This window comes from Solanum pennellii, chromosome 6 (assembly GCF_001406875.1).
Source record: "Solanum pennellii chromosome 6, SPENNV200".
NCBI lineage: Eukaryota > Viridiplantae > Streptophyta > Magnoliopsida > Solanales > Solanaceae > Solanum > Solanum pennellii.
In genome coordinates this window covers 57,585,478-57,602,363 of record NC_028642.1, presented here as the reverse complement: position 1 = coordinate 57,602,363, position 16,886 = coordinate 57,585,478, and the positions used below count along the sequence as shown (strand labels likewise).

The following is a 16,886-nucleotide window of genomic DNA, read 5'->3' as shown; positions in this document are numbered from 1 at the left end:
AAATGGTCATCATATTGTAATTTCTCTACTTCATTCAATTACGTATACAAGTTTCAGCAAATATTTTTCTTATTTTTGGTTGAAAATATATTTTTCAGGATCTCAACGTTCATAATACTTCAAAAGAGCCTAAAAATCATGCATAGTTGACAACAATTCCCCTCAAATCTCAGTGTTCACTCTATATAAACCACAATCACAATAGCTAATACATCAGTAAACCAAAACTGATTAAATTTTTAAAAAGCTTAGAAAACTTGCTTTTGTGTAACAAGTTGAAAATGGGAAATAGAAGGACACTGTTGGTACTAGTGTTTGTACTTTTCTCCGCGTTAGTGGCCTCAGTTGATGCCTATGAAAATGAAGAGGAAAAAAGCGAGCAAAGGACACAAGGAGAAAAATGGTTCTTGCTACGTCAATTACATAATGTTGTGAAAACTGATGCAGGGTCTATGAGAATGGTGAAGGGTGGATATCGAGTGGGTTCATTTCTCCACAGTCCAATGCATATTGGTTTCATCTCCATGGAACCCAATAGTCTCTTCATCCCTCAGTATCTTGATTCCGATCTTGTCATTTTTGTTCACCATGGTAATTAATTAAAAGTTGTCTTTGCTATCATTAGATATTTTAAAGAGTTTTACCTTTAACGAGCCAGAATATTCATTTTTTTATGAAATGAATACAGGGGAAGCGAGAGTTGGACACATCTATAGAGATGAATTAGCGGAAAGGAGTTTGAAGCAGGGAGATGTGTACACAATTGCAGCTGGATCAGCTTTTTATTTGGAGAATAGAAATGAAAACCAGAGACTTCGCATAATTTGTAGTATTGGTATTACCTCAGAATCCATGGGATGGCATGCTTTCCAGGTATGACTAAGCCACATTCTCAAAAAATTGATCAATTAACATATTTTTCTTTGGTTTAACGTCCTTTTTCTTCCCAAATCTTCCGGGTAAATATTTTGCAGTCTTTCTTCATTGGTGGTGGAACTCATCCTGCCTCCGTTCTTGCTGGATTTGATCATACCACATTATCAACCGCTCTTAATGTAAGTATTCAAATGAATTTACCATTTCTTACAACATTTATCAGTGGAAAAAAAAAACAAGGTATGTCAATATTATGTAAAATGGCAGGTCTCAACAGCAGAACTAAAAACTTTCTTGACCAGACAAACTTCCGGACCAATTGTGCATTTATTTGGTTCTCATGACACAAACATTTGGACCAATTTCATTGCTCAAGAATGCCACAAGAAACTAGCTCACCTGAAAAGGATTGTGAATTCCGCGGAAGAAGCTAGCCCCAAAGAAGAGGAATCAACATGGTCATTGAGGAAATTTTTGTGTACTTTATTCAGCAGAAAAGGTTTTGTCAAGAGAATGAATCATAATGCCCCATCAACATACAATCTCTACAACAGGAAGCCCGATTTCAAGAACGAATATGGATGGAGCAAGAATGTGGATGAGTCTGATTATTCTCCTCTACAGATATCTGGCAATGGTGTTTACCTTGTCAATCTATCTTCGGTAATGACTACTTGCACACACTGACTAAAATGTACATTTGCCTCAGGCTAGGCAATGACAGTTACTGTATATGTCCAAGTATAGTAACTTGTGTGTTGTTTTTCTTGATAAATGTAGGGATCCATGATGGCACCTCATGTTAATCCAAGAGCAATAGAGTACGGAGTAGTGTTGAAAGGGACTGGCAGGATCCAAATTGTGTATCCAAATGGGACTTTAGCAATGAATGCTAGAGTACGAGAAGGAGACGTTTTTTGGGTGCCAAGGTACTTCCCCTTCTGTCAAATTGCTTCGACAAATGGAAATTTTGAGTTCTTCGGGTTCACTACATCAGCAAGGAGGAACCATCAACAGTTCTTGGTGGGTAAGAACTCATTGATGCAGAGATTGAGAGGGCCAGAATTTGCAGCTGCATTTGGAATTGGTGAGAAAAGGCTTGAAAGGATTACTAATGCTCAACATGAACAAGTCATCTTGCCATCATCATCGCCTACACCTGGTGACAAGGCAATTTATGAATATTGATTAGTTTAGTTGGAGTTGAGTTATGGCATGAAAGCGCGATGCCGGTTTCGGAACATTCGTTTTGCTCTTCTTTTCTGTTTTCCCTTTGATGCAATCTGATTTTGCCATTTTGAGTTGTGAATAAGACGGATTGTTTTTTTGACATGATTGTGTTCATGGTTCGAACTCTTTTGCCATTAGTAAGATGAAATTCCGGTTGCCTAGATAGGTTGTTTCCGACAGTAATTATGGACTTGACACAACAATAGAACCATTCTACATACAACAGCAAGTGATTTCTAAGTTCCCAAATATACCAAATCATGATGTATATATATAATATCAAGAATCTCATTGATTCGGGCCAAATTACTGGACTCGTTTTCGAAATGAATATACACGTAGCTAGGACAACAAAAGAACAAATGGTTATGTCCTTCAAATATGCTAATCGAGTATTTATAGTGCATTTTGTCATTCATACCAATATATATATTATACTGCCTCTAGTCCTAATTTCTTATCGATTTTTTCATTGTCCCTAATTACTTATTCATTTTTGACAAATTAAGAAATGACAAAATATTTTTATCTATTATACCCTCAATTAGTTACTTTAAAAAAAGATAGAAATTTAAGAGTATAACTTTTATCCACTTAGGTGGACAAACTTTTTAATTTAACAGTTCTCGACACGTGCTTTGCACGTTAGTCCCACGAATATATATATATATATATTAAAATCATTATTATTTCTATTTAAACAAAAGCATATTTTGCATAAACTATTCAAATATTATCAAATTCATCATGTATTAATAGAAGTTTTGTCAATTAAATAACACTTAAAAGCATAATAACACAAAAACAAAGAATTTTTTTTCCGTAACAACACAAGTACATAATTACATAAAAATATGGGTTGCATACCAAATCCATTTTGGACAACCATACCTTAACTCCAAAATAAAAACGAAAAACTTAAAATCATAATCTAACATAAAAAAGATCTAAAGAAATATATGAGTCATATCTTGTACTGTTAAGTTTAACCGTTGAACTATACTGTAAAAAAGCTTCCTTTGCTTCTCTTTTAATTTCTGAAGCTATTTGTTCTTTTCCCCAGTTAGCTTCTTGACGACATGTTCTCATATCATAATTTAGGAAGATGAAAAGAGAATAATAGATGATTGAAAAAAAAAATGTGATGGCCTAGGAAGCAATTAACTGGTATTTATAGTGATATTTAATTACCTGTTCATCTATCAAAAATTTTTAATGGGGCATATTTAATCATGATAGAGACATTTATTTTAGTTTCTAAATTCAAGGAATCACAAACTTTGAAGAGTTTCATACATTATTGTTTTATGATAGACAAATTTATGTTAATTTCAAAATTCAAAGAATCACAAAATTCGAAGAGTTCCATACATTAATCATTATTGTTTTCTACTCAATTTTATTTAACCTATTTAATTACAATTATAATGTCATAACTAAAAAATTAAAATTAGTTGTTAGATTTCATATTATACCATTATGTAATTAAATATTAGTACTTTAAAATAAATAAATTTATTTGATTTAGTGGAGGGGTAAAATAAACAAGGTAAGTTAAGTTATTAGGGATAATTTCATGAAAAGTTTAGACATGGGAAAAATATTTATGAAGTTCAACCCAATTTCTGACTGATACTTTATATGTTTACCGAGCAAGTAAACGAGCGAAAAATATCAATTTTCTAAGCTAATTTGACCAGCTTATAATTTTGTTTTGGTTAATAAATAATTTCAAAATATAACGTTATTTATGAGAGTAAATTAGTAAAAGAGATAAGCAAATGAAACTGGACCTTTTAATTTGTTGATCATTTGAATTGTATGTTAATTTATTTGATTCAGACAAAGATTAATTGCATGTCTAACAGCTCCAACGGAACACTAATGCCTTGTTAATATAGGGTCTCAAAACTATATGTTTGTCAAGTGAAATGCTAATAGATATGATGTTTTTCATATACATCAAGGCCTCTTTGGATTCCGGAAAAAAAGAAAAACAGTGACAGAACGAAATCACTTTGTTTCAATGATATGAGACCGGCGAGGAATTAGTATGTTGGATGCTAACCTCTTGGTACCAGCAGAGTTGAGAAATGTTACAATTTAGTCTCAGAATACGCTATAGTATATGCTGTAAATTTACTCACAGAATTACCTTTGGCTTTTAATATATGAAGACAATTTTTGAACAATGGAGGATTTGCTATTGTGAGCAAATGTATAAGAACTGCATTGCAGAATTAATTTGAATAGATAAGTAAAATTGATGTTGAAGTTTAAGCCACAACAGAATCCATGTCAAGGAAACAAATCCGTCTTATTCACAACTCAAATGCGCAATGTGTCTTGCTTCCAACAAGACGCCAAGGAAACAAACTCAGACTGAATAACAGGGGAAGTAAATGAAAAGTAACAAAATTGGCTTCGAGCTTTCGTGCCATAATTCAACTAGACCAACGACGAACTAGAATTTCCATAAACTAATAAGAACCAATGTTCATCCTCATAGGAGAATCTGACGATGATGAAGGCAAGATGACTTGTTCACGTTGTGCATTGGCAATCCTGTTAAGCCTTTTCTCACTGATTCCAAATGCAGCAGCAAATTCTGGCCCTCTCAAGCTTTGCATCAATGAGTTCCTACCCACCAAGAATTGTGGATGGTTCCTCCTTGCTGATGTAGTGAAACCAAAGAACTCAAGCGGGCCATTTGATGAAGCAATTTGGCAGAAGGGGAAGTACCTTGGCACCCAAAAAACGTCCCCTTCTCGTACTCTTGCATTCATTGCTAAAGTCCCATTTGGATACACAATTTGGATCCTGCCAGTCCCTTTCAACACTACTCCGTACTCTATTGCTCTTGGGTTGACATGAGGTGCCATCATGGATCCCTACATTTATCAAGAATAGAAACATACAATAAGTTAGGCGATTTGAGACTATTGGATCAAAGGTCACCACCACTTATATGAGGCAAGATGATTTACCTGAGATAGATTGACAAGATAAACACCATTGCCTGATTGTTGCAAAGGAGAATAATCAGACTCATCCACTGTCTTGCTCCATCCGTAATTGTTCTTGAAATCAGGATTCCTGTTGTTGAGATTGTACGATGATGGAGCTTCATGATTCACTCTCTTGACAACATCTTTTCTGTGCAGTAAGGTACACAAGAATTTCCTCAATGACCATGTTGATTCTTCCTCTTTTGGGCTAACTTCTTCCTCTAAATTCACAATCCTCTTCAAGTGAGCTAATTTTTGGTGGGGTTCTTGGGAAACAAATTCAGTCCAAATGTTTGTGTGATGATGAGAATCAGATATATGCACAATTGGCCCCGAAGATTGTCTGGTCAGGAACGTTCTTACTTCTGCTGTTGAAACCTGCAGTTTTACATAATTTTGGTTCAGTTTTTCCTCACTGATAAATGTAGCATGAAAAATTAAGTTCCGTTGAATACTTACATTAAGAGCAGTTGATAATGTGGTATGATCGAATCCAGCAAGAATGGATGTAGGATGAGTTCCACCGCCAATGAAGAAAGACTGCGAAATGGGTTGAGTTACAATGTATTGAGAAGAAAATTTGCTGAAAAATTAGCTTAGGCATACCTGGAATGCATGCCATCCCATGGATTCTGAGGTAATACCAATACTACAAATTATGCGAAGTCTCTGGTTTTCATTTCTATTCTCCAAATAGAAAGCTGATCCAGCAGAAATCGTGTACACGTCTCCCTGCTTCAAACTCCTTTCTGCTAATTCATCCCTATGGATGTGTCCAACTCTTGCTTCCCCTGTATTTAATGACTCAATGATATACACTGACAATATTAATGAATTCTTATACATATCGAATGGAATGAAAATGAATTTTACCATGGTGAACAAAGAGGACAAGATCGGAATCGAGGTACTGAGGGATAAAGAGGCTATTGGGTTCCATGGAGATGAAACCAATATGCATTGGACTATGGAGATGCGAACCCCCACGATAGCCACCCTTCACCATTCTCATAGACCCTGCATCAGTTTTCACAACATTATGTAACTGACGCAGCAAAAACCATTTTTCTCCTTGTGTCCTTTGATCGTTTTCTTCCTCTTCATAAGCACCAACAAAGGACACTAATAGTACCAGCACTAGAAGCAACAGTATCCTTCTATCTCCCATTTCAACTCGCTACTGAAAGAATGCTTTAATTTGTAAGTTGTTTCTAATGATTACTTTTTGTTCACTTATGCAGAGTTTAGTGATTTATATAGAGGGAATGCTGAGATTTAAGAGGAATTGTTGTCAACCATGCAAGAATTTTAGGTTTTCTAGTGGTGTGTTGTAAACATTGAGATCCTGAAAAAAGAAATTAGTTTGAAATAAAGAAACATCATTTTTATATACAGACCCAAATGTTGTGAAACTGCAAGTTGATGACCACTTCAAAGGGCCTAACCTAGTGCAATTTAAAAAATGGATTTAAGAATATATATTTACTAGTTCTCGACACGTGTGAGTCCCACAAATATACATATATAACACGAGTTATATTAAAATCATTACTATTTTCCCCTAACATCACTATTATGTATTTATTTAAATTACTTCTATCTAAACAAAAACATATTTTGCATAAGCTATTCAAGTATTATCAAATTCATCATGTATTAATTGAAGTTTTGTCAATTAAATGACATAACATAAAAACAAAGACATTTTCTCATAATAATGCAAAATAACACATAACACATAATTGAACTATATTGTAAGAAAGCTTCTTTTTAAATTTCAAAATAAAGCTATTTGTTATTCTCCCCAGTTAGCTTCTTGACGACATGTATTTATATCATAATCTAGGAAGAAGAAAAGAGAATAATAGATCATAGAAAAGAAAAAAATGTGATGACTTAATTAGGAAGCAACTAACTGGTACTTATAGTAATATTTGATTATTTTTCACCTACCAAAATTTTTTAATGGGGAACATTGAAAAGAATCACAAAATTTGAAGAGTTTCATACCTTATTGTTTCATGATAGATTAATTGATGTTAATTGCAAGATTCAAAGAATCACAAAATTCGAAGAGTTTCATACATTATTATTTTCTACTCCAATTTAATTTAACCTAATTAATTATAATCATAATGTCATAACTAAAAAATTGGGAAAATTTCATATATGGCAAACTTATTAGATGAAATAACATTAAGTGGGTATAGTTATCTAATTACATTTCATGGGTATAGTTTAGGTTTTTAGGTATCTTTAATTTTGTATATAATATTTTTTTTTGTTTGTAATTTATACAAAAAAAAAATTAAAGTGAAGTGTAACTGTAGCGTTAAACAGGGTAACATAAATTTAGATAATGCCATAATTTAAGGTAAACGTTCAAAATCAATTTTTTTTTTCAAAAAAAAAATCCTACAGCAATTGAAAGACATTAATTATACAATTTTCTCTTGTACATACAAATTTGGATGTATGTGTCATCGTTTGCGAGTTGAGATTTCTATATATTCATAGCGTAATTATATATATGATTTTCTGGTTTGTTTCTTGAAAAAACTGATTTGAATATATGGATTGTATACGGTAGTTTATGTATTCTAGTATTTATATACAAATTACTGCAATAATGTAAATATTCAAAATGTATATTAATTTTGTGTATACGAAGGCGTGTGAAAAAATTGTATATATTTATTAAATTTGAGTATTGTGTTTAGTTTCATTACCTGTAATATAGTTGTATAGGATACGTTTTGTGTTTTCTAATATTCATATACAAAAACTGCAGTAATGTATATATTGAAATGTATGTTTATACAAAAGTGTATGACACAATTATATACAGGTGATGAGATTTTGTTTTTTTAGATGCAATATTTGTATATGAGCAAATCAAGGTCAATGTAATGTCATTTTGTTATTACTGATTAAATTGGTTGTATTAAAATGTTATGTCAATTGTATATAAAAATAAAATTTTGTTTGTAAATTCTAAAGATAATGTCTTCATTGGCTATTTTGGTTATGCATTTTGAAAGATCGAACGCTACAAATAGTTACATTGATTATAATGGGTATAGCGTTTAAGGAACAAGCAACATTTCTTGAGTTTTATACAACAATTGCCGCACAGATTCGTGTTGATATGAATAATAAGATATTGAAGATTGAATATAAAGTTGAAGAAAACAATAAACCAATGATTATACACAATGACATGAGTGTCAGGGTGTACGTAATGCTTAAGAAGGCTAACAATAATTTTATTTGTATTTGTATTTGTAATTCTTTTGTATATATCTACAAACTATTTTTTCTGTGTATTAGTATGTGTAGATGAATATGGTACTTAAACATGTCAATATACAACTGTCTAAACAACTTTGTATATACTACATTTATATACAAACTTAATATATACTTAACTTCAGTTATTTGTATATAACTACTAAAATATACAAATTATAATAAACAATCATAAGTCATAAAGATAACTAAATACACTTGACCTTTGTACATATATACAAACTATAATTACAAACATATATAGTTGGGAGCCTTTAATATACAATTCAACACTACACCAATTAACTTAGTATACAGGTTATTATATACATAACTTAAATAATTTGTATAAACTAATTAGAATATACAGATCTAATAAACAATTACACTATAATTCAGGGATAAACTATACATCTACTTAAAGTACTTTTTATGTCTTTCGTTTATAGAACTAAGGACATATACATATGTCTTTTGTGTATTAAACATGCAATATACTATATACAATTATGTGAATATACAAAAATTACTTAAACATACAACTTTAAGTATATTGGCACATAAGTAACAAAATATTCTATCTAAAATTGTGTTTTAAGTCACTACCTCACGATCATGATGTTCTTCGATTCTGTGAATTTCAGATTCACTATCCTCTGAATCACTGGTTATTGCTTTCCTCTTTGTACCTCCTTCGACAATTTTAATGCCGCTAGCTATGATGTTGTCAATAACTTTTTCAACTGCCATTGGTTCATTTTTTTTCTTGGATCTCAATACTTCCATTGATTGTTCATCTGAACTTGTTTGGATTTTGCCAGAGACCCTACATTAACCCCAAAATCTTAAGTTAAACCCATTGAAAACGAGAGTAAATTGTCAACAAAATTGACATGCCATGGAATACCTTTGATATTCCTCATAGATGAAGATGATTCATCCATTCTGATTTTGAAGAACTTATAATCTGATAATAACGATCGATTATTTTAACAAAAAAATATGAAATAACTAAAAAACACAATACATATACAATTGTTGAAGAAGGAAAAAAATCAAAAAAAAATGAATTCACGGCTAGATTTTGGCGGTTATATGTGAAAGTAGAAATCAGTACCGGAGGGATAAGTAAAATTTCTTAAGAAAGTCTAGTGGACCAATATTTTATGTGAAATTTATAAAGAAAGAGACTATGTATGTTGTGATAGAATCATCAGAAGCCAAGAATAATCATAATCAAGCATAATAATAATAATTTAAAAGATGATTAAGAGAGCCGACATATGAGAAATATCAATGGAATCCTTACCAGTAACATCGAAGATGAATTTAGAAGAAGAAGGGGAGGGGGAAAATATCAATTGATCTAGTTTAGCATATTCAGTGATTTGACTATTTATAATATTAGATGTTGAAAAGAACTTTAAAGCATTAAATTGGTATAAAAAAATGATAAGTCATTCTAGAATATTGAAATAAGTGGAAGTACCAAGGAAATTAATCCATCTGTATTATAGTAGTTAAATACATATTAATTATATTATTGTAAAAACTTAATATGATATTCTTAATTATTGATAGAATATTTAATAAATGTAATATAGTGGAAAAACAACAATTTAACTTTTTCCTAAATTTCTTCTCACCTTTATTTTATTATTATTATTATTATTATTATTATTATTATTATTATGTTTTTGTTGGAAAACTGACTTTTCAAATTCCTCATGCATTACTATTTCATTAAAAAAAAAAAAAATCCTAGCATCCAATAATATTTATATTTAATATATAAACTGACTTTTCAAATTCTTTAGATATTTTATTATTTCATTAAAAAGCAAAGTAGACTTTTACCATCCCATAATATTTATATTTAATATATAATAACTAATAATATATGATTTTTTTTAAAAAAAAGTTTTTAATATAGGGTAAAATGGTATTTCAACTTTATACTTAAAAATTTTCCACTTATAATAATATATGATATGATACATATTTATGATATATGATATGAATGAATATGAATACGATGAATAATAAAAAAGTAGTTTTTGTGGTGATGAAGTGTTTGCTGCAACATATTGTTTTGCTTTTAAGGCATTCGTAAAAGTTTCAAGTAAAAAAGCATACACTAACATTAAGAAGTACTATAAAAGTTTCAAGTAATAAAAAAAAAATGAAAAAAAATCCCTATTCAAGTTGTTGGTTCCTAGCTACAAATTACTTCTTGTTTAATTCAATTTTCTAACAGCTAATTTTGAATAAATAAGTATCTATTGTATATATAAAAGGACAAACATTTTCATCAAAGAAGCAAAATGTTATACTTCAAAAAGATCTGAAACAGAGCATCAAAATTGAAGGAACTCTAATACTTACCCAGTGGCAATTTCTTCTTTGTAATTTCCAATCAATTTACACATTCTTTCACCTTGATCAAACTAACTCTTTAATGTAATTTCAATCCCCTTAATAAATATCAAATAAAAAATTTAGAGAGAAAGGATTAAAAGAAATACAAGATAGAATCATAGTATCCATCCAACTAAGAAAGTGAAAAGAATTTCGCTCCATACAACCCAAAAAGGAAGCATCACAACTCGTACCTTGTTTTTAAGAAATCAGAGAATTTTCATATAAAAGGGTGATTCGAGATTCATTTGAAGGGTTTGATTCAATCAGAGTCAAAGTTAATCGGGATTGGGTGTTTGATTTTGAATAGTAGTGATTTGTTCTCGAATTCGATTGGTTGAGGATAGCCATTCGAGGATTTGGCCATGGAGGAGTAAGGAGATGCTGATACTTCCTGATTGCAATAAGATTTTTATGGAGGAGAGTGAGAGAGTAGAGAGAAGATACTTCTAGAGTGAAGTAAGAATGAACATAAAATATCTTTTGCCAATTTTTAGGAGGGCTATCAAATTATAATTACAATTTTACCCTTGTATGTTTGGTATAATGTCTATTTTGGCAGTGGTCGTCCTCTCCATCACACTTCTATATAAAAAAAAACATTTAGAGAGAGGACTGAAAGAAATACAAGATAGAATCATAATATCCATCCAACTAAGAAAGTTAAAAGAATTTTGCTCCATACAACCCAAAAAGGAAGCATCAATTCATACCTTGTTTTTAAGAAATCAGAGAATTTTCGTAAAAAAGGGTGATTCGAGATTCGTTTGAAGGGTTTGATTCAATCGGAGTCAAAGTTAATCAGGGTTGGGTGTTTGATTTTGAGTAGTAGTGATTTGTTCTTGAATTCGATTGCTTGAGGATAACCATTCGAGGATTTGTCCATGGAGGAGTAAGGAGATGATGATACTTTCTGATTGCAATGAGATTTTTATGGAGGAGAGTGAGAGAGTGGAGAGAAGATACTTCTAGAGTGAAGTAAAGTTTCTAGAATGAACATAAAATATCTTTTGCCAATTTTTATGAGGGTTATCAAATTATAATTACAATTTTACCCTTGTATGTTTGGTATAATGTCTATTTTGCCAGTGGTCGTCCTCTCCATCACACTTCTATATAATAGAAATATATGATTATCATATTTAAAAATTAATGATTCTTTTAGCTTCTCTTTTTTTTTTTAAAACAAAACACGCTCTATAAATTCAAGATTGTTTTGAAATAACGTTTAAAATATTTTTTATACTATCGACTTTGAGTATTACTTAAATAAGTTGGAATACATATGAAGGTATATGGATCAAAGTTTATTTTCAATTAATTTTAATATTGTTGATAAAATGAACTAAGAAGAGAAAAGTTGAAGCAATGGAAGCATCTATCCAAAAACTTTTTCATCCAAAAACTTAATAAGTTATAAATAATTTTTTTATGGAATCAATTAGTCTAGATTTTAAAAAGAAAAAAAAAATAAAAAGTTAAGATTGATGATTGTCTCAAATTACTTCAATAGTATTGATGGGAATGAGGTAAAAATAATGAGGACAAGAAAATACTGCAAAAAATCTTCTTATCTTTGGCAACCAAGAAGAATCCTAAACAAACTCATATAATTAATTTAGAATTAAGTTATCATATAATACTTTTTTTTATTATTTAAATATTAATAATAAGTAATATATTTTAAAAAATAAATATTTCTAAAACTAAGCTGATGGTGTAATTTTTTTTTGTCTATTATCAGTGTATATAAGTTAATCTCAAGTTTTTAATTTATTCACTTTATAATTAATATGGATAAATTGATAAATTCACTATATGAATAATTATTTTCACTGGTAATTAGGGACAAAAGAAGTAGGTTTGAACAAATTGGTATGTTATTTTCTATTGTGATCAATCCACAGTCAAAGACAGTCCCATCCATTGGTTATTTAAACACTTGATTGTAAGGAAAATTATTGACTCTTGCACAAAATGAAAATAATTGATACTTAAATTTGGTTTTTACTAACCATTGAACATTCCAAATTTTATTATGACCATCTAGTTTAACTAAAAAAACCTTACTTCCCAATCTAGCAAAAAGGTTGTTCGGATGGTAAACACCCCGCTCCTAATGTTGATGCTTTTTTCCTTGAGCCTAGGCACTTCCGAATTGTTGTTGTCATAGAGTGAAAATAGATGTGGGTTAAAGGAAAATAAAACAATTATCAGAAAAAAGAACAGCGCGGTACATGCTGTGAGACTCTCTTTGTTTACGCATTCTCCTGATTTGAAAGTTTTTTTTGGTTGGAAGTGAGGAGTGCTTACAGTTCGAGCAACTCCCTCTTGTCTCCTGATTTGGAAGTTTTTTTGGGTTTGGAATTGAGGGGTGCTTACCATATGTCCGAGCAACTCCCTCTTGTCTCCTGATTTGGAAGTTAATCGGACATCTTGTTGATTATTTTTGCCGGTGACTCGATTACATTTATAACTTTGAAATTTATAATTTTGAGATTTCAATCATCTCTGTTAGAACCCTAAGTGGGTTTTGATTTTGCGTTTGGAATTTGATATAGGAGAGGGGTGACCATTCCTAGATAAATTTTATTTAAAAAAATAATGTGTAATTTATAAGTATCAATGTATCGTGACAAAATTGTATTATTAGTATGGCAAAGTATAAGTTTTTTCTATTGAATTGTTTATGCTAAACATTTATTGAAAACCTTAATACAAGGGTAAAAATTAGTATTTACATCTTCAAAAATCAAATATATTTTTTTGGTGCACTAGAGTAGCTCTTTGAATTGGTCATGAAATTTGGCTACAATATTATTTGTTTCAGTATACAAGCTTCAACAAATATTTTTTAGGATCTAAACGTTAAGTAGACAAGAAAAGCCTAGTAATTTTGCATGGTTGACAACAACTCCCTTTAAAATCTCATCATTCCCTCTATATAAACAACTACAGATCATTCATCCCTATCGTACAAAACTGTTAAAGACAACTTGCTTTAGTGTAACAATTTGAAAATGGGAAATAGTAGGACCACATTGCTGCTTCTAGTGCTGGTACTGTTCGCAGCACTAGTGTCCTTTGTTGGTGCCTATGAATATGAAGAGGAAAAAAGTGAGCAAAGGACACAAGGCGAAAAATGGTTCTTGTTGCGTCAGTTACATAATGTTGTGAAAACTGATGCTGGATCTATGAGAATGGTGAAGGGTGGCTATCGAGCGGGTTCATTTTTACATAGTCCAATGCATATTGGTTTCATCTCCATGGAACCAAATAGCCTATTCATCCCTCAGTATCTTGATTCTGATCTTCTCCTTTTTGTTCATCAAGGTAATTAATTGATCTTCATCTTTGCTTTCACAAGATAGTTTAATTTTCACTAAAAGTGGAATCAGTGACATGGAAAATAATAAGCTACTACATCTTGAACTGCTCAAATAGTGTAAAACGTTAAAATTCTTTGCTTTAATGAGCTAGAATATTCATTTTTTATGAAATGTATACAGGGGAAGCGAGAATTGGTAACATTCATAAGGATGAATTAGCGGAAAGGAGTTTGAAACAGGGAGATGTGTACACAATTCCCGCTGGATCAGCTTTTTACTTGGAGAATAGTAATGAAAACCAGAGACTTCGCATAATTTGTAGTATTGGTATTTCCTCAGAATCCATGGGATGGAATGCTTTCCAGGTATGCAAAGCTAATTTTTCGACAAAATGGTCATTTAATACATTTCTTCTCTTAGGTATAATGTCCTAATTTTCTTCCCAAAACTTTGTATTAAATCATGTAAATTGCAAATATTTTCAGTCCTATTTCATTGGCGGTGGAGTTCATACAAATATTCTTGCTGGATTCGATCATACCACATTATCAACTGCTCTGAATGTAAGTGTTGGAGGAACTTATTTATTTATCCTCGATATTTTCCAGTGGAAAAAACTTAGTCAAGATACTGTAAAATGGCAGGTATCGACAGCAGAACTAAAGACGTTCTTGACCAGGCAAACTTCGGGGCCAATCGTGCATTTATCTAATTCTCATCAATTAAACATTTGGTCCAAATTCTTAGCCCAAGAACCCCATCAGAAACTAGCTCACTTGAAGAGGATTGTGAATTTTAGGGAAGAATCTAACCACAAAGAGGAAGAATCAACATGGTCATTGAGGAAATTTCTGTTTAATCTATTAAACGGGGAAGACGTTGTCAAGAGAGTTAATCACGAAGCTCCATCAACATACAATCTCTACAACAGGAATCCTGATTTCAAGAATGACTATGGATGGAGCAAGGCATTGGATGAGTCTGATTATTCTCCTTTAGAACAATCCGGCAATGGTGTCTATCTTGTCAGTCTAACTTCGGTAATGACCCAATCATTAATATATTCTAGATCACAAATTTTCCCTTCTTACTTACATGTTTCTTTTCTTGCTCACTTGTTTTATCGATGCTTTTTGGTTAATGTAGGGATCCATGATGGCACCTCATGTTAATCCAAGAGCAATAGAGTACGGAATAGTGTTGAAAGGGACCGGAAGGATCCAAATTGTGTATCCGAATGGTACTTTAGCTATGAATGCCAGAGTACGAGAAGGGGACGTTTTTTGGGTGCCAAGGTACTTCCCCTTCTGCCAGATTGCTTCATCGAATGGCCCATTTGAGTTCTTCGGCTTCAGTACATCAGCAAGGAGGAACCATCCACAGTTCTTGGTGGGTAGGAACTCATTGATGCAGAGCTTAAGCGGGCCAGAATTCGCAGCTTCATTTGGAATTGACGAGGAAAGGCTAAAGAGGATTGCCAACGCGCAAAGTGAACAAGTTATCTTGCCCTCATCACCGTCGGATTCTCCTATGGAGATGAACTTAGGTTTTTATTAGTTTAGTGGAAATTCTAGTATGTAGATGGTCTAGTTGAGTTATGGCATAAGCTCGAACCCAACTTTTCGAACATCATTTTTTCTTTTCTCTTTTCCTTTCGTTTGATTGACGCATTGCCCTTTTGAGTTGTGAATAAGACGGATTGTTTTTTTTAACACAGTTTCTGTTTGTGGTTTGAGCCTCATTAACAAAATTCAAAATTTAACTGATTCTAGCTCCAAATTCACAAGAAAAATTGACCTTTTTTTTTTGGGAAGCCAGAAACTGTGAAACTAAAAGGGGAGAGAAATGCATATAGCTTGCTACAGGAAATGAGACCTTTTTAAGCAACCAGATATCGTCACCAGAAGTCAATAGGTTGCCAAACAAAACCTTTTCAGTGGTAATACAATCAAATAGAGTCGCTGCCAGAAGTACTCCCTCCGTCCACTTATAGTGATGACATAAATACTGTTCATAAAAATGGCATATCCGGTCGTCAGAAAAAATAGAGTCGCTGCCAGAAGTACTCCAAATTTTTCAGAACAATTTTTAATTTTAGGAAGGCAGAAGCTGTCAAAATAAAAAGTGAGAGAACTGTGGAGTCCATACCCATTGTAGATAAACATAGCAAAAATGGTTGAATTTTGTTTGTTGATTATTGTTAAAGTCAACAAATGTTGCAACAAAATTCAAAGCTCACCATTTCTTTTTTCAACTAAAATCTTAGCAAGATTTCTACATAGGTGAAAATGTTGAAATCTTGTGTTTCTTGTGATGTCATTGGTGACATCATTAGGAGTAGATTTTCCTATAAATAGAGAGCTCTTGCTCATTTCAAAATGCACCAAAAAGAATTACAAAGGAGAGAAAGAAGAGTGAGGCATCACAGAGGAAAATAATCTGTGAGGAAAAATAGAGAGTGTGAGCGATATTGTAGTGAGGTGGAAAAATCAAAAGAGTGTTATTTCTTTTGAATGTGTAGTGGTCTTTGGAGTTTTACTCAGACATACAAGTGTGAAATCCTTACTATAGTGATATTCGTTGCTCCTCTCAGGTCGTGGTTTTTCCCTTATTTATGAGGGTTTCCACGTAAAATCTTGGTGTCATTATTTCTCTTTTATTCTCGTTGATTAACCGTATTGTTGTGTTCCGCATTTATTGCCTTTATTACCGCAAATATTATTTCTGTTACGAATTT

The 16,886-nt window shown here is 31.8% G+C and overlaps 3 protein-coding genes across 3 annotated transcripts; 2 read left to right on the top strand and 1 right to left on the bottom strand.

Annotated features, from left to right (window-relative positions):
• The first annotated feature begins 230 nt into the window (after positions 1–230).
• On the top strand, positions 231–2,206 carry LOC107022493 (vicilin-like seed storage protein At2g28490). The gene is made up of 5 exons (XM_015223094.2): positions 231–591; positions 689–873; positions 975–1,055; positions 1,144–1,539; positions 1,657–2,206. The coding sequence occupies exons 1-5, from the start codon at positions 282–284 to the stop codon at positions 2,062–2,064; spliced, it is 1,380 nt and encodes a 459-aa protein (XP_015078580.1). The 5' UTR covers positions 231–281; the 3' UTR covers positions 2,065–2,206.
• A 2,198-nt stretch (positions 2,207–4,404) lies between these two features.
• On the bottom strand, positions 4,405–11,915 carry LOC107022917 (vicilin-like seed storage protein At2g28490). Its single transcript, XM_015223486.2, has 6 exons — positions 11,534–11,915; positions 5,988–6,294; positions 5,721–5,905; positions 5,574–5,654; positions 5,094–5,492; positions 4,405–4,997 (listed from the first exon to the last, which is right to left on the bottom strand). Exons 2-6 carry the CDS (start codon positions 6,280–6,282, stop codon positions 4,587–4,589), a joined length of 1,371 nt encoding a protein of 456 aa, XP_015078972.1. The 5' UTR covers positions 6,283–6,294; positions 11,534–11,915; the 3' UTR covers positions 4,405–4,586.
• Positions 11,916–13,810: 1,895 nt separating this feature from the next.
• LOC107021802 (vicilin-like seed storage protein At2g28490) lies at positions 13,811–15,861 on the top strand. Its single transcript, XM_015222514.2, has 5 exons — positions 13,811–14,153; positions 14,330–14,514; positions 14,635–14,712; positions 14,794–15,189; positions 15,296–15,861. The coding sequence occupies exons 1-5, from the start codon at positions 13,841–13,843 to the stop codon at positions 15,704–15,706; spliced, it is 1,383 nt and encodes a 460-aa protein (XP_015078000.1). The 5' UTR covers positions 13,811–13,840; the 3' UTR covers positions 15,707–15,861.
• The last annotated feature ends 1,025 nt before the right edge of the window (positions 15,862–16,886 follow it).